Here is a 21,329-nt window from a genome sequence, read left to right as displayed (position 1 = left end):
CGGTACAGGTAACCAGACCACAAGAAAACACTGGAAAGCCTGGGGGGGGCGGGTAGCAAAGGAGTTCTATAGCACACACCCTAGGCAAGCCTAATAAGGCAAAAGGCAGAACTTCTCCACAGAAGCAAGTGAACAAAGTGCCAGCAAACTAAAAGTGAAGCCCAAAAAACCCAGCAAGCAGCCTGGAAGACCCATCGGCACGCTGTCGCTAGCTGAAGAAATGGCAGCACCAGCTGCAGTGCTGGTGCAAGCAACACAGTCAAAAACACTCACTTTCATATAGGAACAGCCTAAAAAGGCAAAACACCACCAAAACCGGAAATTGTGGCCAGAGCGAACCAATGATCGCCAGGCACAAACATCATTCAAGAACTGGGCTGGTGGTGGTGGTCCGGCTTCTCCTCTCCCTCCCCAACGAGGGGGGAAGTGGAGCTAACTAGCGGGGGCTGGTTGGATGAAGTTATGTTTGTTTGTTTGTTGTTTTCTTTTTGGGTTATTTGAATATTTTGAGGGTGTTGGTTTAATTTTTCAGCAATGCAGTAGTCTGTTTTGATTTGCCTAACTTTCTGGGTGCTTCCCTGGTTGATGGCATGATGATAAACTTTTAAATGTAAAGTGTTCATGAGCCACTGTGTCTCTTTGAGGGGGGCCTCAAAGAGAGACAGTTGCTTACTGGGCTCGTGGTGCCCGGTAAGCAAACAAGAACTCTGTGACTAATGACTCCAAGTAGTGTGGCACTTAATCAGTCAGCCATCTTCAGTCACAGATTTTTTTTTTTTTTGGGGGGGGATACTTTATTTTCAGTGCACAGCAGCTTTGTCACAATTAACCCTTGCACTGCTCACCTATTTTCGGCAAAAACGTTTTGGTGCAATTGTCAAGGACATATTTTTGTTATTTTTACAAATGTTCAGGTAAATTTAATGTCAAAATGTTTCCAAAGTCAACTATTTCCATTTCAAAACACAAATAGTAATGAAAACATTAAAAAACATTAAAATATAGCCAAATTAAAAAACAAAAAGCACAACTCTCTGAGCGCCTAAAGGCGCTTTGCGCAGTGCAGTGGTTAAGGTGATGCAGTACCAGGATTAAGGTGCTATACACAATGCAGGTGTTAACCACTGCACTGTGCAGAGCGCAGTCAAAAGAGTCAGAGCGCAGTATCTGTGTGCCCTGCACACAGATACATTTGATTTAATTCAGTGTTCTACTTTTATTTTGCATACCTTGGAATTTTTTGGTAATTTAAGATTTTTGTATGACTGAAATCAAGCATGGACTAGTAAAAGTTTCGTGCTACATTTTATTATAGGAATAATATTAGTTTGACTAAGCAATGTGGAGAAGCCAACATATTTGATGAGAGTTTTTAAGTGGTAGTAGAAAGTGATAGGTAAACTAGGTTTAATGTTCTATTAATGAAGGATTTTATCCTATTATATAGCATATTTTCTGTGGGGAGCCCCTACGGCTCCCTGGATCTTATTGGGCTAATGTGTTTTATACTAGACTAGGACATTAGCTATGGAGTTCCACCTACCAGGCACCACGAGCCAGAACCTGGCCCCTTTAGAGAGGTTTCAGGGAGCAATGGCCCTGGAAAAACCCCCATGTGGTTGGGGTTTTTCCTTATCTGCCATCGACCGGGGTTAGGTGAGGAGCCGGTGGCTGAGCGGACAGAACACTGGACGCATGATCCTGTGGTCCCGAGTTCGATCCCGGGCACCGGTGAGAAACAATGGGCAGAGTTTCTTTCACCCTGATGCACCTGTTACCTAGCAGTACATAGGTACCTGGGAGTTAGTCAGCTGTCACAGGCTGCTACCTGGGGGTGGAGGCCTGGTCGAGGACCGGGCCGCTGGGACACTAAGCCCCGAAATTATCTCAAGATAACCTCAAGATAGGCACCCAGAAAGTTAGGCATAACAGAACAAACCCCACATGGTAAGAAACTAACAACAAACTAAAAAGAGAGGTAGAACTCCCTCCAATCCCAAGCAAACAAGCAAATATCCCACTCTACTACTGCGTTGCTCGTCTACGTAGCCCTTCCTTACCCGAGAGGGGGAGGGGTGGCCCTGGACCTCTCACGCCGGCTACTCAAGCCTTCAGTTCTTAAGCTAGTGTCAACCGGGACAGACGCTTCTCTGGTCTCAAAGTCCTTGACGGTTTTTGCCTTCCTGGAGCTCTCTGCTGTGTTACTATTGTGTGGTGGCCAGGAGTTACTCTTCAGCACCGGGGCTGCATGCGCTTAGGGGCTTCCTTCCCTAAGTGCCCTGTGAGTACTGCCTTTATTTGTGTCAGCGCTTTCTTCCTTGGGGCTTTCGGGTCCCATTTCCGTAGAGGTTCTTGCTGCTCGGCATTTACCTCGCCTTTGGTGCCAACTGGGGTTTGGGGCCCTTGTTTGGTCGTGGGTAGGAAGGGGTGTTGTGCTGGTTGGGGCGTCAAGGTGTTGCGCAGCCTGCCACCTAAGCAGTGGCCGTGTCCTGTTGCCTCTGGGGATGTTATACTTTTGTGGGGTTTTCTTTTATTTTTGTTTTCTGTCGCCTGGTGGGGTCTGCCTAGTGTGGCCATAGTTCCACTGATATTATTTTGGTGGCCCTTTGCTAGGCTCCATGATTGTACACGTCGCAGGGGTTTTCAGTGTTTTACTCCTCCCCTTGTTAGCTTTGGGTCTTAACCGGTCGGCAACACCTTGCCTGGACTTCCCCATAGTCGACACCCTACTGGCCCTGGAAAGTCCTGTCGGGGTTCGGTGGACCAATGGATGCATCTTCCGAGTTCCAGCACGCCTTGTGCCGGTTTGCTGTGTGCCTTTGTCTCAGGGTGACAGTCACCTCTTTTGCCTCCGTCATGCTGCCTGTTGGGTCAATGACACCTTTGACCTGGAGTCTTGTGAGTCATGTTCTCTGCTCATACTCCAATTTTATTCTGATGTTACTGTTAGGGTACAGGCAGCATCTGCATTGCATGCTAGGTTTCAGTTGCTGTAATGTGCTAGGTTGGTTTCCCACCCGGATGTCCCACTGCTGCCCCACTTTGGGTATAGGGGTCTGGACCTGGGGGCGCGTTAGTTGCCTCGACCGTCGCGTTCGGTTCACTCCCTGGTCCTTCTCCTGTTGTTCATCCTGCTCCTCCACCCCCCCTCCCTGCTTCCGGCTCCCAAACATCTGAGGGTTTCAGGGTCGGAGCAGGGTTTAGTTGGTAATGAGACTTGGGCAGCTTCTGGGTTGCCCCATTCAGGTTGGAGACGGAAGCATTTGAGCCGGTTCCTCCTGCCGAGGCTTCTGGGTCCCACCAGCAGGCCCCTTTCTTGTTAACCTTTTTCCTGGACTCTGCCTTTTCTTTAGGGATAGAGGGTATGGAGGACTGCTCTGCACCCGGGGGATCTCGGGGTGGGGAGGAGGAGTCGACCTGGAGGCCTTGGGCCCCCCCTTTGACCCCCCACTTGGGTGCTAGTGCCTTTTTCATGGGGTTTGTTGTTGCAGGGGGAGGGGTTTTCTTACCCCCTTCCCTGTATGAGTATGATTTGGGTTCGGCTCCTCCCCGGATTCTGTTCCGGGCCCGGGAGGTTTGAGAGCCTCTTGCTGCATACCTTTGCGAGACCCGGATTCGGCCTCTATCATGGATCCGTCCTCTTTTGAGTTCGGTTTTTCTTTCCCGTTGTGGGTGCGTTTAGAGGTTCTGGAGTCTTTCTGGCTGGCAGACTGCCCATTCTTTTCGTTGGGGGCATGGTATGAGTTCTATCGGACCCGCATGCTTAACTGGCGAGAAACTTCTACCGTTCTGCAGGTTTAACTGGGGGGACGAGTTTAAGCGCCTTAATGCGTGCTTGTTCACCCCCAGGCTTTCTCAGAATGTTGGCCTTATGCAGCTGCATGTGTAAGTTCCTTCCCTTTCGGCATCTTTGGTTGCGGAGGATTTGCGCACCCGTGGGCATTTGGCTGTGGTCTTACATTTCTTTTCCCTTCTCGAGCTGTCTTCTGCATGGCTTGATGAGGATATGGAGGTGTTGAGTGCTGAGCACCCCTTCTGGGGTGCTGTCCTAGGCGGCTAGGGCGTCAGCCGCACTGTTGAAGCTCTTTGCGCCTATCCTGAAGGAGGCGGTGTCTCTGTTCTTTGCTTCTCGCCTCGTGTGCCGGCAGGCTGTGCCTGCCCTCTCTTTGGAATCCGCTTGGGCCTTGGCTCTTAGGTATTCTTCTCAGTTTTGTTCATTGCTGTTTTTGGAGGCTGCGGTCACACAGTTTCTGCAGGCAGCTTCGTTTAGTTGTCATCCTATGTCGGACTTGTTGATTCTCCGAGGCGGCTGTTCTCGGCCTTCTCGGAGGGCTCATGCCAGGGCTTGGGGTTTCGCTGGTCGAGGTGAGTCATTGGTGCCAGCTTCTGAGCCGACGGTGCATTTGGAGGATCGTTGTCTGAGTCGACGATCACCTCTGGTCAGTGCGGTGATCGCTGTGTTCCGCTACTGGTTTCTCGTAAAGGGTGTCGGGCCTTTCGCGGTTCGCCTTATTGATGGAGTGGTGAGGGGGGGTGCTCGCTCTGCTTATCCGTGCTTGGTCCCACGATTCGTGGGCATTTTCAGGCTTACTGCATTCGTTGCCTTCCTTTTGGCCTGAATCTGGCACCTCACGTATTACGTGGTGACCCATCTGCTTCTGCTAGGGATTCGGATTTTGGTCTTCCTTGACAACTGGCTGGTGTGGGCTCCCAGTCGGTTCGCTTGTCTGCTCAGCAGGGGTGTGGTTCTTTCCCAAATCGCCGGGTTCATGCTCCTGGTGAACTGGAGGAAGTCCCATCTGGTTCCGTCCCAAGTTCGGACCTGGCTGGGTCTTGTTGGGACTCTCGGACCGCTTCTTTGTCTCTCTCTTTGGAGGCATTGCTGCGGCTGCAGTCCTGCCTTCGGCTGTTTCTGGGGGGTTGGGGGCGGTCCTGGGTCACTCAGTGGTTGTGTGGGAGTCTGAACTTCGCTGTGCTGGTCTGCCCACTGGGTCGGGTTTAGCTTCACCGTCTGTTCTGTTTCCTTTGGGAACACCCCTTCCACTTCTCTCGTGATCGCTGGGTTCGTCCTCTGGGAGTCTTGCGTCAGTTGCTGCGTCGCCTGCTTCCTCTTCAGGGTTTTCGGGGTTCAGTACCTTGGCGCCTACCCGAGCCCTCGCTCGATGTGTTCACGGACACATCGTCTCTCAGCTGGGGCCTTGTGACCAGTGTTCATCAGGCCGGCCAGGAACGGTGGGGTCCGTCCTTCCGTTGGGCTCACAGCATGATGCGGGAGTTTGTGGCGGTTTGGTTTTTTCTTTGGTGGGTTCGGGTTGCTCGGGGTTCAACCATCTGGCTGCATTCGGATTGTTCCCCGGTGGTTCATTGCCTGAACCAAGGGGGTTCTCTTCAGTCCTTGCCTCTTTGGGGCTGGTCGCTTCAAGTGGCTCGTCTGCTAGCTTCTTTGGGTTTGGCTCTCCGTGTGGTTTATATCTGGGGAGTATCCAACGTCCTGGCGGACGGCTTGTCTCTCTTCATTCCCCGTCCACGGAATGGACGATCAACGCCAACTCATTTCATTGACTCTGCCAGACGTACAAACTCCTGAAAGTGGACCTCTTCGCGTCGGCGTGGTCACGGCGTCTCCCGATCTATGTGGCGCCCTTCCCCGACTGCGAGGCTTTCACGGTGGATGCCTTTCAGCAAGACTGGTCGAGGTGAGGGGTACCTGTACCTCTTTTTCCCGGTCCAGTTGTTGCTTCGGGTTCTGGCTCGGTTGGAGTTCTTCCCAGGGAGAGTAGTCCTCGTGACCCCTTGTGGCTGGCCCAGCCTTGGTTTCAGACGCTGCTTGCTCTGTGGCCAGCCCAGCCTTGGTTTCAGGCGCTGCTTGTTCAGTGTCCAAACCCGGGGCATTTTCCACGGCTCTGCCTCTTTCCGCAGGTCGGACCGATCCGGTACGTGGCTGGTTCGGCTTTTTCCTCTGCTCTTCGTGTCTGGTCTTTTTGACGTGGGTGTATCACCACCTGTATGGTGATCAGGTAGCTTCGTTGATGGTGTCTCACCTGAGGGCTCTGTCTCGGTGACAGTATGAAGTTTCCTGGTGTTCTTTTCGGCATTTTCTCTCTCTTTGTAGGTTGTCTTTTATTTCAGATCAGATTGTTTTGTCCTTTCTTGATGCTTGGTTGATCAGGCTGGGGGTGCATCATGTGTTGTATCCGGTTGCAGCTCTCCGCTGTTACCTGCGCGCTTTTACTGCGGTGGCTGGGGATGCACTTTGGGTTGATCCGGTTTCCGTCGTTCCCTGTTCCAGGGCTTGGGTCTCCCTGTTCATCTGCAGGGCTATTAGGTCTAGCCAGCTTGCAGTCTATCCTCGTGCCCATGACGTTAGGAAAGTTTGCTGCTTTGGTTGCCATGTTTGGTAACATGTCTTGGGCTGATACTCGGGCGCGGGGATTTTGGAGGTCGAACAGGGTCCTGGCCGCCCGTTATTTGGTGAACGTGCCTGCTCCTGGGCGTTCCTGTGTTACTTTGGGTCGCAGATTGCAGCCAGTTGTCTCGACTTCGCATTGAGGAGTTTGTGGTGGCCGCCTCCCGGGTGAGTCCCTCTATTTCTTCTCTTTGGGGTCTGTAGCTCTAGGGAGCCGTAGGGGCTCCACACAGAAAACCAGCGTTGAATGTAATGAAACGCCATTTTCTGAGCATGCCCTAGAGGCTCCCTGGCAACCCTCCCTCTTTCTCTCCGTCTGGTCGGTATTTTTTCATGTTGTTTTGATACTTAGCTTTCGAACTAAAGGCTTGAGTAGCCGGCGTGGGAGGTCTGGGGCCCCCCCCTCCCCCTCTCGGGAAGGGGTGATCTGCACAGACGAGCAGCACGGCAGTAGAGTGTGACGTTTGCGTGTTTCCTTTGGATTGGAGGGAATTCTACCTCTCTTTTTGGTTTGTTGTTAGTTTCTTACCATGTGGGGTTTGTTTTGTTATGCCTACCTTTCTGGGTGCCTAACCCCGGTCGATGGCATATACAGAAAACTCTCAACCACAAGGGTGTTTTCCAAGGCCATTGCTCCTGAAGCCTCTTTGAAGGGGCCAGGTTCTGGCTCGTGGTCCCTGGTAGGTGGAACTCCATAGCTAATGCCCCGGTTTAATAATATCACACGCCTTGGAGCCTGATAAGCTCCAAGGAGCCTCCGGGGCTCGCCTAGAAAATAGTTTCATTACATTCATCGCTGGTTTTTATCATTTTTACTTCTAATTGTCTCCATTTTATTTTCTCCCTTGTATGTATTCCTTCCCCTAATCATACTGTCTGTCAATCCTTCACTTAAATAATATTCCACTAATTCATTAATTTGTCTCTGTTTTCTCCCATTTGCTACATTCCCCTCCCTTTCTTGCCATTTTCCCTATCTTAATTATGTCATACCCCTTCTATGTTTTACAATGCTGCCTCATCCGTTTTACTATATTTCCCTTATTTTACCATATTAACATTGTACTTTCCCCCATGTTCATTACCGTACGAGACATCCGAATCTGTAATTATTTCATACCTCATTTACTCATGTTATTCTTACTCATTATACTATGTTATATTTTATTTCTATGTTGTATTATTTCTCTACATTCAACATCAAATCTCTCCTCTCTATTTTATTGAAATTTTTCCTATATTTCCTCTTTCTTGTATAATGAATCTTCATGTGCTTGCTTTCTTTCTCCACTCCCATCCCCTCTTTCCTCTCCATTCTACCACCCTCTCCTCCCCATCTGCCATAAATCCCCACCCCCAGAGAATGAGAAAGTACTACTTGGAAGCGGAACTATGGATGTCTGATGAACGAAGAGACTCATTAGATCGCGAGGTACTCGTAACAAGAAGTTCTTACCCATGCCTATAGAGAGTGCTTTTGTATTAATAATGTGATTTGTTGTTGTTAATGGGTTGTTCCATAGTATATTTTTTGTTGTAAAATAATCAAATGTGCATGAGGTTGAATCACCCAGATAGATCGAAGAAATAATTATAGTAAAGGGCAAGGTTTGTAAATCTGTCAGGCTGGCTTTATAGCAAATTTTGGGTAAAGTAATTAGCTCTTGTTCAAACTTCGAAATATCTGGTATCGATTGTTTTTGTGCTATTACATAACACTGCATGATATATGGGATATTGAAAATGTAACTTCTATAGCTACAGGGAATAGAAATAGGTATCTGTGGTTGTATTTATATAAAACAACTCTTTAGATTGCTTTATGTTAATATATCAGATGAAATTAAAGTTTTAAGGTGTTTACAAATGCTTATAGGCCTACTTATAGGTAGTTCATAGGCCTACCGGGGACCATGTGCCAGAACCTGGCCCCCCTCAGAGAGGCACGAGGAGCAATGGCCTATAGAAACCCCCCATTTGGTTGGAAGCATTCTGTATCTGCCATCGACCGGGTCAGACACCCAGAAAGGTAAGCATCCCAAAACAAACCCCTCTTCTGGTTAAGAAATTGCGACTAAAAGCCGAACTAGTGGACAGAACTTCCCAAACAAAAACAAGCAAACGAGCATGACATCACCACGCCACCATCTGCGCAGCTCCATTCCCCCCCTCCCCGGGAGGGGGAAGGGGAAGCCCCAGACTCCTCGCGCCGGCTATCCAAAACCTTAGTTCTGAGACTGATGCACAAGGCTGAAGTAGTATGCTCTGGCTCCGGTTTTTGTCTTCAGCTCTGTGCCCTTGTGATGTGGTGGCTGTCTCATAGGGGGTGTGTGAGCCAGGAGTAATTCTTCAGTACTCAGGCTGCATGCATGCACCTAGGGTTACCTTCCCTAGGTGCCTGGTAAGTACTGCCCTTGGGGCTTGGGAGGTCATCTTCCACAAGTTCCTTGAGTTCTGCCTCTATTCGGTCGTTTGCTACTCGACTTTCGGCCACTCTTTGTGTGCTAGAGTGTTCTGGCTCTCTTGCTCACCTTAGGGTAAGAGGCAATTTGCACTGGTAAGGGCGCAGGGTACTGCGCAGCTTATTTTCACCTATCATGGCGGCAGGCTCTGTTCCGCCTGGGTACGTTGTCCTCATGCAGGGTTTTTATTTATTTTTGTTTTCCCTGCCTGGTGGCGGGGTCTGCCTTTGCTTGGTTGCCCCCTATCTGTATATCGTACACTTCCGTATTTCTGGTGATACCCCCTGCTCGGTCCCCGTGAGTGTACATGTCCCGGGGGTTCAGTACTTAGGCAACCCCCGGGATTGTACTAACTAAATGGCTCCTGGAACTGAAGGACAGGAGCTACTAGGGTAGGTTAGATGCATTAAATATGCCAAAATTAGAAGGTAGAAGAAAAAGAGGCAATATGATCACTACATACAAAATAGTAACGAGAATCGATAAAATTGATAGGGAAGAATTCCTGAAACCTGGAGCTTCAAGAACAAGAGGTCATAAATTTGAACTAACTAAACAAAGCTGTCAAAGAAATATAAGAAAATTCACTTTCACAAATAGTGTGTGTAGACTGTTGGAACAATTTATGTGAGGTGGTGGTGGAGGCCAAAACCGTCAGTAGTTTCAAAACGTCATATGACAAAGAGTGCTGGGAAGACAGGCCAGCACGAATGTAGCTCTCATCCTGTAACTACACTTAGGTAATTACAAAAAAATCTGTGCTGATGGGAGGCAGAAAATGCATTAACCAAAAATCCAGTGGAAGGGACTCAAAAGATGAGAAAAAACAGCAGTCGGTTAAAATTCCCCATAATTTGGCTGGCAGATGGAAGCTAGTCACTGTAAATGGAATCAGACCAAATCGTGATCAGGACAGTAAACAAGAAAGTCTCCGTGGCATGTAAAATACATGAACACAAAGGATCCCAAAGAACTCAATGTGAGGAAACTCCAGCATAAGTTAGAGATATATTTACCCTCACTAGAAAGGAGTTCACCGGCCCCAGGATTGCAGCCCATTTGTCATCCTTGCAGCAGGGATATGTAAAATTATGGAAGTGTGTTGTACCTCAAAGCCTAATGCACCAGGAATCTGCTGAGAAATGAATGTTTAATAATACTCTTGACTTCGTTCGCTTGTTGAATATGCTCAGATACTGTACTTACATGCTTCATAAATATCAAGAATATTAGTTTAATTTGACATAGTATTGTATAGATTTTGATTTTTCTCATGTTTATTTTAAACATTAAAATTACTTTATTTGCCGGCATATAAGACTCACTTTTTCATGGGGAGCCCCTTCGGCTCCCTGGAGCTATCGGGGTAATATGCGAATCATTAGACCGGAGAAAGCCGGGTTTGGCTTTGTCAGGTGTTTTGATTCAGCCTCTGGGTGCCTTATGTCGGCTGCTGTGTCACCGGCTTCCTCTTTGGGTTTTTCGAGGTTCAGTGCCTTGGCGCCTACTTGAGCCCTCGCTTGATGTATTCACAGACGAGTTGTCTCTTGGCTGGGGCTTTGTAACCAGTGCTCATGAGGCTGGCCAGAGGCGGTGGGGCCTGTCCTTCCGTTGGGCCCACAACACGGTGTGGGAGTTCGCGGTCGTGTGGATGTCGCTTCGGAGGATTCAGGTCGCTCGGGGTTCGACAATCTGGCTCCATTTGGAATGCTCCCTGGTGGTTCATTGCCTGAACTGCAGGGGTTTGATGCAGTCTTTCGCTCTTTGGGGCTGGTCGTTTTGGGTGCCTCGTCTGCCGAGTTCTCGGGGGTTTGGCTTTGGCCATTCTTGTTTGTGGGTGTCCAACATCCTGGCGGACGGCCTGTCACAGTTCATTCCCCTGTCCACGGAATGGACGGTCGATGGTGATTCGTTCAGTTGGCTCTGCTGGACGTACGGGCTCCAGGAGGTCGACCTCTTCACATCTCGCTCCCTGTTCCAGGGGTTGGGTCACCCAGGTCGTCCATCGGGTTGGGTCTCCCAGATCGTCCGTAGGGTTATTAAGTCTAGCCAGCCTGCGATCTATCCTCGTGCCCATGACATTAAGAAGTTTGCTGCATTGGCAACTGGTCTTGGGTTGATATTTGGGAGCGGGGATTTTGGAAGTCAAACAGGGTCCTGGCCGCCCGTTATTTGGTTAACGTTCCTGCTCCTGGGCGTTCCTGTGTTGCTATGGGTTGCAGGTTGCAGCCAGTTGTCTCGACTTCTCGTTGAGGAGTATGTGACAGCTGTCTCTCGGGTACGTCCCTCTTTTCCTTATCTGTGGGTATGTAGCTCCAGGGAGCCGTAAGGGCTCCCCACGGAAAACCAGCATTGAATGTAATGAAACGCCATTTTCTGGGTGAGCTCCAAAGGCTCCTTGGCAACCCTCCCTCCCTCCCTCCCTCCGATCGGCTGTTTTCTGCGTTGTTTGATGCTTGGCTTCTGAACGGGAGTACTAGGTAGCTAGTACAGGGAGGTCCGGGGCTCCACCCTCCCCCTCTCGGGGAAGGGAGGGCATAGCGGATGAGCGGCGTGGCAGTGGCGTGTGATGTGTGGTTGTTTTCTAGGGCTATATCTGCTGTATCTCTTCATTTTTTTTTTTTTGTACTTTTCTTACAATATGGGGTTTGTTTAGCTATGCCTACCTTTCTGGGTGCCTAACCCTGGTTGATGGCAGATAAGGAAAACCCCAACCACAAGGGGTTTTCCAGGGCCATTGCTCCCTGAACTTCTCTGAGGGGGGTCAGGTTCTGGCTTGTCATCCCCGGTAGGTTGAAGTCCATAGACTAATGCTCCGATCTAATATATCGCACATTATCCTGATAGCTCCAGGGAGCCTCCGGGGCTCACCCAGAAAATGGAGTTTCATTACACTCAACGCTCTTTTATTGGTCCAGCAGGAATGTTTGCTAAAAGACCCCTGCTGCATTGGGGGGAAATGTTGATGTGTGTGATTATGTCGAGTCCTGTCCATGGACGAGCAAAACATTGCATAAGGAAGCAATGAAGTGTCTTGCTCAGGAAGGAGCTTTTCTTGTACAGTACACTCAGACATATTTTTTATTTTTCCCTTTGATACTATTGTACAGTACAGTACAACCTCGATTCAATGCGCTATATGGGACCAACCCTGGCTTGTTGCGGGGTTGGATTCATTGCAAGAGGTGACCTTCAGGAGACGTTTGCATCAGTGTCTTTTTTTTTGTCTTGTACACAATAAAAATGCATCATCATATTAAATACTGTACCTATATAATGTCTCCACTCGATTATCTGGACTATATGGGAAGGACCTCCAGCCGGATAATCACGTATTCCGGATAATGGTACTTTTTCACCTCCGAGTCCAAAAGTAACCATTTCCAACTATTTTTATACTACAAACAACATAATTTGAATTGCCTTGCCACATATGATTATTAAATATTAAACTAGAAACCTCAACTTACCTTGTTGTTGTTCATCTTCTTGATTGATGCCATACATCTTGAAGTTAAGAATTCTTGACAATTTATGTAACTTATACTAACACAACACTAAAATTAACACATAAATTACTGTACAGTTCATTAAGCAAAGTTAGTTTTGACTGCCAGCTACTGAAGCCTCACTGGTTGAAGGTGCTTGGCTTGCCTGTGATGCCTCACTTGTTGAAGGTGCTTGGCTTGCCTGTGACGCCTCACTTGTTGAAGGCGCTGTTCTTGCCTGTGACGCCTCACTGGTTGAAGGCGCTTGGCTTGATTTTCGCACCATATAAGAATCAAGTGTAGCTTGCCTTCTGTGTTCGTTGGCCAGTTGTATGATCAGCTCTTTGGTTCGCCTCAGGTACTGATACATGTTTTCAACTTCTGGATGAGCACAATTGGATGAAAAATTTATTAATCCGTCAACATAGGTCATGAGTACATTGTATTTCGTGGTCATTGGTGTTGGTTCTTCACTGTCTTCTTCATCCTCCTCATCTTCGTCGACCTCACCAGTAACAGACTGGAGAATCTCGTCTTCACTCATCTCATCATATATCCTGGGTCATTGGCATCTTTTTCAAGCCAATCAACCACATCCTGTCTTTCTAAGTTTTTGCCGGCATTTCTGAACATTCCATAGATTTCATCTGTAAATCCTTCAAAATCCATTTCTTCATCCTCCTTATTTTTGACCGTAGACGTGAGGAGTTTTCTTCCAGGAATTCTTCAAAGTCGATTCCTTTATGTCATTCCACACCTTGGCCCAGTTATAGATGGCTTCCTTGATTGTATAGTTCTTCAAATTCTCTATTTTTTTTTTTTAGCCCTGTTATCCGCACAGAGTTTAACATCTTTCGGAAGAAGCAAAACCACCAAAACTTCATTGAGCATCTTTTTGGTGTACAACCTCTTCGTGGCACAGATAACTCCCTGATCCATAGGCTGGATGAGAGGTTGTATTAGGAGGAAGTGCCATACACATTATCTTGCCATCATGTAAGGTTGTGTCAATTCTGGGGTGGGCAGGCGCATTATCAAGCAGCAGCAAAGCCCGAACTTCGCTTGGTCTTACATTGAGTTTCTTAACTTGATAGTCACGAACTTCCCTTGCAGAGCACACCATGAAACCAGGAAAGAAAGATCTCCTGTGTAAACCATGCATTCTTTGAGTTATAATATTTCACTGGCAGTCTATCCAAGCAATGTTGCAAGGCTCTTGGTTTCTTTGCTTTGTCAACAATTGCACACGTAATTCTGTCTGTGCCGTCAGCATTCGCACACATCATGGCCGACACCCTGTCCTTGTTAACCTTATGGCCTGGCACACAACCCTCACTCCTCATAGCTAGAGTTTTTTCTGGTAAACTCCTACAATACAGCCCAGTTTCATCTGCATTATAAATTTGATAAGAATATAAATTATTTGCCAAAATGTATGTTCTTAATTTATGTTTAAATGGTTCTACACGGCTTGTATCTGCACTCAATTTTTCACTGACAATTTTCCTCTTCACAATATTGTGCCTCCCCTTGAACCATGCAACCCACCCTTCACTAGCTTGGAAATCCTCTATTCCAAGGTTTGCTGCAAACTTGCTTGCAGCATTTTGTATTATTGGGCCGCAAATTGTCATGCCAGCAAGGTGCTGAGCAAACCATTTGTACACAGCCTCATCCAACTGTACATGCGTAGAATTTTTCGAAGTTTTTCTACCACACCCTCTGCTAGTGCTTGCACCTTCACTCTCACTAGTTGAAATGTATTTCAGATATTTCTCTTTTTGGTTCCTTATATCAGAAACAGTACTAGTGCCTATATTAATTAAATTCCTTGGTAACACTTGAAGTCGACTGGCCATTTTCACAAAGTTGTATAACACGTAACTTGTCCTTAATTGTTAGGACAATCTTCCTCCTCTTAACACCTCCAGAACGATTGTTGCTGCTACCAGACATAGTCTTGGCCAAAATGTTCAAAGTTACTATGAAAATAAAAAAGTTATTTAACAAAATATTTCACTAATGGTGAGGCACTGTGGTATAGCATGAGGAACGAGAGCACATGGCTTGACCAGGCCTGGACGGGTCCACTGGGGGCAGGGAGACATGTTACGTAGGCCGCCAGGAGGAAAAAAATCACAATATTTTTTAAGGCAACTTCAGGCTGTGCAAATTATTTTTAGGAAACTTGTATAATATTTTATATTACATAATTACTAGTACAGTATTTTTGTTTTTGGCTATGATAAATTGTTCTAAAATTAATGGTAATTCCTGTACTGTAGTGTATAGGCTGCTCCACATCCCTCTTATCCCCCCCCAAGGTGGTCCCTCCCAATGCTCGGCTCTTTCGTGACACGACCCACCCTCCCCACCCCCTCCTACACTATGCGCCTCGAGCCACAGCCGTATAGGATTAATACGGTACGGCCCACGGCCTGGCTTTCATATCCGGACAATTCACTTCTTGTCCGGCTGACTGTCCTGATATTGCATCATCGGCAGCAAGTTAACCGGCCCAGATTTTTTATCCAGGCAAACACCTGATTTTCCGGCTCCTATGGACATCTTGGCCGGATATTGAGATAACTTTATCCATTCACGATTTTGGCCATATAAGGGCGTTTTCTGTATATTCGAGTCCCGGATAATCGAGTGTCTACAGTATTACTACTCTACCAAAAAAATACTGTTACAGTTTTTATTTACCCTCTTGTTAGAGTTATATCCATCTTGAATTCTTGTAGAGTTGTGAATACCGTACAGTAAATACGTACTGTACTGTATTATGCCGTTAGCACTGTATTGATTATGTAGTTCTGCTGTATGCTGAGTACTACAATGCAGTTTATGAAAACTTGTACACTAAAATTACTGCAACCTTAATATTAACACTTTAACACTATGTACTTAAATTTAACACTTGTTCTAACTGTACACTCCACACATGATGTTCTTAGATGTTTGCATCAGCTATGCTGGTGCTCGCTGCTGCTGCTGTGTTAGCTTCAGCTGCTTCTGAGCTGGTGCTGGCTGCTGTTGTACTGGGTACAGCTGTGCTCATGCTGGGTACGGCTGTGCTGGTTGATTTTCTGCTACTAGTTCTTGCAAAATATTGACTCATTTTCATTTGTTTCCTTCCTTTTGTCATGGCCTTGAGACAAATATCTTTCATCATCCTTAAGTGTTGATAAAAGCCTGGTAGCTCTGGATTGTCAGTTTGTGAAACAATATCAAGGAGTTTTTCAACATGGAACAATGCGTCAGCACACGTAGCAGATTATGACCTGCTATCATGCTCATCCTCATCTTCCTCTCCTTCGTTGACAACAGTGCCAGTAACATTTTGTATAATCTCATCATCTGTTAAATGACCAATGGGTGGATCGACTGCGTCAATATCTAACCACTCCTCTACATTGTTCAGAGTCACCTCCACCTCACTAGCCTCACGTAGTTCTTGATAAATTTCATTTGAAAATCCTTCAAAATCCATTTCTTCCTCAGTCACTTCAGCATGATCAAGCAACAGGAGTGTTTTCGAACAATTTCTTAATGTTGACTCTTCAACTTCATCCAAAACTTTAGCCCAGTTGTAAATTGCTTCCTTAATTGAGTATTTTCTGGGGGGAGCCCCTTCGGCTCCCCGGAGCTATCCATGGCTGATAGGATACCCTAACTATTTTGCATCAGTCGATGTGGGTGGAGTTCTAGGCCTACCGGGGACCACAAGCCAGAACCAGGGCCCCCCTCACAGAGGCACGAGGAGCAATGGCCCATAGAAATGCACATGTGATTTGGAGCATTTTATATCTGCCATCCACCAGGACAGGCACCCAGAAAGGTAAGCACCACAAAACAAACCCCTATTCTGGTTAACAACGAAAATTGTCAAACGAGTGGACAGAACTCCCCAAATGAAAAACGAGCAAACAAGCATGACGTCACATAAGCCGAGCCGCGTGTCTACGCAGCTCCTCCCTCCCCGGGACGGGGAAGGGCAAGCCCCAGACCCTTCGCGCTGGCGATCCCCACCTCAGTTCCTCAGCTGATGGGATCGTGTATAGTCATGTCTCCCTTTTGGATTGAATTTGGCACCTCGCGTGTTCACATGCCTTACCCGGGTCGTCGTGGCCCGTCTGCGTCTGCTAGGTATGTCCGTCTACAGCTGTCTCCTTCTTTTCTGGCGAAGAATGAGACTGCTGCCTTCCGGAGGGGTCCTTGGGTTGTTGATGCTTGGTTGGTCAGTCCGGGGGTTCATGTCCCAATCGACAGTTGCAGCCCGTTGTCTCGACTTCGAGTTGAGGAGTGGAGCACCGACCGCCTCCTGGGTAAGTCCCTATTTTTCTTTTGTTGTCTTTGGTGAAGTAGCTCTGGGGAGCTGTAGGGGCTACCCTCAGAAAACCAGCGTTGAATGTAATAAAATGCCATTTTCTGGGTGAGTCCCGGAGGTTCCCCAGCAACCCTCCCTCCCTCCCTCCGGTTGGCATTTTTTTCGCGTTTTTTGATATCCAGCCTCAGAACTGGGGTAGGGATCGCCGGCGCGAGGGGTCTGGGGCTCTTCCCCTTCCCCCTCCCTGGAAGGGGGGAGCTGCACAGACCTGCGGCGTGGCTTGTGTGACGTCATGCTTGTTTGCTTGTTTTTCTTTTAGGGAGTTCTGTCCACTCGTTTGACAATTTTCGTTGTTGACCAGAATAGGGGTTTGTTTTGTGATGCTTACCTTTCTGGGTGCCTGTCCTGGTCTATGGCAGATATAGAATGCTCCAAATCACATGTGCATTTCTATGTGCCATTGCTCCTCGTGCCTCTGTGAGGGGGACCAGGTTCTGGCTCGTGGTTCCCGGTAGGCCTAGAACTCTACCCACATCGACTGATGCAAAATAGTTAGGGTATCCTATCAGCCATGGATAGCTCCGGGGAGCCTCTGGGATTCACCCAGAAAATGGCATTATATTACATCCAACGCTGTTTTTTTTAACGTTCCAATGCTGCTTGACCTCACGAATCGAATCCTTGTCTTTTGTCTTCATCTGACTCAAACACTACCATGATTTCTTTATTCATTGCTCATTTGTAGAGCCTTTTCATTGCATATATAACACCTATATCCATTGGCTGGATCAGAGAGGTGGTATTTGGAGGTAAGGCCATACAGTTGATGCGTCCATCGCTTGACGTTAGTGTGTCAAGCCCTACATGAGCTAGGGCATTGTCAACCACGAGTAATGCCTTGACATCATTCCGTCTCACTCCACATTTGTTTGCATCTAAAAATCTCTTACTTCTTTGCAAAAATGATTTTTTAACCAGTCTACAAAAAGTCTCCAGTAAACCAAGCTGTTTAAGAGTTGTAGTAGACCACAGGTTGGTTGTTCATTAAATTTTTCAAAGCACGTGGGTTTTTTTACTTCCCAACAGTGGCGAACTTTGTTCTATTATTTCCGTCCCTTTGCACACAGCATGGCAGAAACTTTTCCTTTGTTTACCTTACTTCCAGGAACACACTCATCCAGACTAGATGCCAAAGTGTTGTTCTGCAAGCATTCCCATTAAAGCCTGTTTCATCGGCATTGTATACCTGAAAACGTCTTGGATCATTTGTTATTATGTAATCATTTAATTTACGCTTAAATGGCTCGACAGAATCTGTATCTGCGCTAATGATTCTCCATAAACTTTCCTGTTCCTAATATTATGCCTATTTTTAAACCTTTGCAACCATCCTTCACTTGCGTCGAAAATCTGGAATGTTCATCTTTTCTGCAAATTTATCTGCGGCAGTCTTAATGGTGTTGCCACCAAGTGGCATACCGACAGAGCATTCCTGGTTAAACCATTTATACATAGCTTCGTCTAATTTTGTATTTAGAGAGCCTTTCATTGTTTTCCTTTTATTTAATGCACCACTATCACTTGCAGCAAGGAACATCCTAATATCATCTTTCTGTCTCTTGATATCACACACTGTACTTTTCCCGATATTAAATTCTGCTGCCAGCCTAGTAACAGAGTAGCCACGTTCATGTTTCTTTATTAAGTCTAATTTCTGCTCAATGAATAAAAAATCCTCTTCCTCTTGGTAGATACAGCACGATTATCAAGCCCCTGAGACATCTTGTTGTAATTACCTAAGTGTAGTTACAGGATGAGAGCTACGCTCGTGGTGTCCCATCTCCCCAGCACTCTGTCATATAATGCTTTGAAATTACTGACGGTTTTGGCCTCCACCACCTTCTCGTAATAATACAGCTGTAGTCAAGAAATGGTAAATTCCACGATTATTCTTCCACCGGCGGACAAACTCGTCACTTGCAGACAAAGCTAACGGCATTGGGTGCCTACTGTATGAACTCAGACTAGGTCTATACATTCTACAGTAGGCTGGTGTTTAAGCCAGATCCAGTAACATAAATTTCTCTCAAATATTGGATTTACATCAAATTACAGTATATATTTTTGGGTTATATATTTAGTTTAGTAACATAATTAGGATATTAAGAGCTATAAAAAACTTATTTTAGAACCGATTTATTAATTTTATTATTTCGAGGCCGTAGGTCACTGAACTGTGACGACGAAAGGAACCAAACACACATGGTGCTGTGTGTACACGGATTAGACCCGTCCACTTACACTGGAGTTGTGCCAATAACATAATAAATTTCTCAAATAGCAGATGTCTATCATATTACAGTATATTTTGGGTTTGGTTTAGTTTAGTTTAGTTTAATTAGGATAATAAAGAGCTATTAAAACACCAGTTGTAGAAATAATTTATTAATCTGAAACTTTCAAAGTCATGGGTCACTGAACTATGAGGACACAGACGAAGGAAAACCAAGCGAGGTTTGCAGTGCAATATTCCCTTATCTGTCCACCCTCACTTATCTTGTTTTATCACAGAAAATGTCTATAAGGAGATTTCACCACATGCAGCTAGCTAATCACGCTTCAGCCTTTAAATTAATTTACAAAGATACGTGTGCCACAAATCAGTGAACAAAAATCATGGAAACGTGGACCACTCTGGCTAGTGTTTGGTTAATATGGTTCACTTGTGTGGTCCAACATAATAATATGTGGTTCACTTGTTGAGTGGGAGCCAGCGGCTGAGCGGACAGAACACTGGACGCGTGATCCTGTGGTCCCGGGTTTGACCCTGGGCGCCGGCGAGAAACAATGGGCAGAGTTTCTTTCACCCTGATGCCCCTGTTACCTAGCAGTAAATAGGTACCTGAGAGTTAGTCAGCTGTCACGGGCTGCTTCCTGGGGGTGGAGGCCTGGTCGAGGACCAGGGCCGCGGGACACTAAAGCCCCAAAATCATCTCAAGATAACCTCATGATAACCTCCACTTGTGTGATCCAACTTGTCATATGAAGGAATTATTTATTGTAACCCTGTGATAGAAAAGGAAAGTTTTCCCACCAGTCTGTGAACTCTGTCTGAACATTGTAAGCAAATGCGCACATCCCCTACTTCGGCGAACCATTGTCTGTCGAACTAGGCAAGTAAATCTGGCCTGAAAGGTGTGCGGCCTTGCCGAAGATTCGCCGAATCAGAGTACGTTGAATCAAGTTCGTACTGTATACTGAAAACACTGCTTTGAAAATATTAGATTAAAATTTTCTTAAATTTTAATGGAACAAATTATAATATACATATATAGAAATTAACAGGCATTACAAGATGCATTCAACCATTGTGTAAACAATGAAGACTGTTTGCCTCTTGATTTCTGGGCAGCAAAATTATGTGATTCATTTCTGATTTCAGGTGCATATTTTCTTGATATTGATTTAGCAAGTTTTCATTTGTCATTTATGGCAAGGTTTAACGTGGCTGTCAGCCAACTGCTGCTATATGTCCTTCTCTTTGTCAGTTAGTTATATTTGATTAGGAAGATGTATGCATCCTTCCACTTTGATTATATGACAAAAGTGGCATGTGTTGTTTTTCTTTTCTGTTTTTTATTATAGGTACAATACAGTATTTGTATGTTATTCTTGTTAGTGTAAAAAATGGAATGAAAATCATTTAATTTCTTAAAACACTTGCTAACTGACAGAGACTGCAAGACAAGGTAATTAATTATGTTATATATTTTGTTAAAAATCAATATGCCAAAAGTAAAGAATAAGTTTGGTATGCCTTAATATTCTTATATTTCAAATTGTTATTCCTCGAGCTTAATGCTTGTGACCATAGTTAGAGATGCTGTGCTTGTCCTCATTTGTTACATTTTTTTCTGGGGGGAGCTCCTTCGGCTCCCGGAGCTATCCAGGCTGATAGGTATATCATTAGACTTCGTCATCAGTCAGAGTGAATGGAGTTGTAGGCCTACCAGGGACCACGAGCCAGAACCTGGCCCCCTCAGAGAAGCATGAGGAGCAATGGCCTATAGAAATGCACATGGGATTTGGAGCATTCTGTGTCTGCCATCAACCGGGCCAGGCACCCAGAAAGGTAAGCACCTCAAAACAAACCCCTATTCTGGTTAAAATGACTAAAATAGACTAACGACTGGACAGAACTCTTCAAATGAAAATGAACAAACGAGCATGACATCACATGAGCCGCGCTGCATGTCTGCGCAGCTCCCCCCTCTCCAGGAGGGGGGGAAAGGGGAGCCCCAGACCCACCCTTCAGTGCTCGGCTGATGTGATTGAGGCTCGGTCGGGTAACTCCAGCTCCAGATTCTCTGTGTTGTGCTGTGCCTTGTGTCCAGTACTGCTCTTACAGTGGCACGCAAGCTAGAAGTATTATTCACAGGTACTCGGGCTGCATGTGGTTAGGGTTCCTTTCCCTGAGTGCCCTGTATGTACCTCCCTTGGGGCTTGGGGTTATCTTCCACAAGTCACCTTAGGGTCTACCTCTGTTGATCTTTTGCTGCTCGGTGATTGACCGCCCGGAGTGTGTTGGGGCTTTCCTCCCTTGTTTACCTTGAGGTAAGTGGTAGTTTTTTGCACTGGTA

General features: G+C 46.4%; 1 protein-coding gene across 9 annotated transcripts in view; it reads left to right on the top strand.

Moving 5' to 3' along the window:
• LOC123762597 (gamma-tubulin complex component 2) overlaps positions 1 to 21,329 on the top strand; it is a 195,518-nt gene that overhangs the window by 140,502 nt on the left and 33,687 nt on the right. For 5 of the 9 annotated variants that reach the window (XM_045749203.2, XM_045749212.2, XM_045749220.2 and 2 more), the window contains exon 16: positions 7,767 to 7,838. The exons of the other annotated variants lie outside the window; for them this stretch is intronic. In XM_045749203.2, the coding sequence (XP_045605159.1) occupies positions 7,767 to 7,838 (72 nt within the window). The remainder of the gene's footprint in view (positions 1 to 7,766; positions 7,839 to 21,329) is intronic. 9 annotated transcript variants of the gene reach the window in all.

The sequence above is a fragment of the Procambarus clarkii genome, chromosome 5 (assembly GCF_040958095.1).
Source record: "Procambarus clarkii isolate CNS0578487 chromosome 5, FALCON_Pclarkii_2.0, whole genome shotgun sequence".
NCBI classification, from domain to species: domain Eukaryota; kingdom Metazoa; phylum Arthropoda; class Malacostraca; order Decapoda; family Cambaridae; genus Procambarus; species Procambarus clarkii.
The sequence above is the reverse complement of the archived record's forward strand: the minus strand, read 5'-3'. Positions and strand labels throughout refer to the sequence as shown.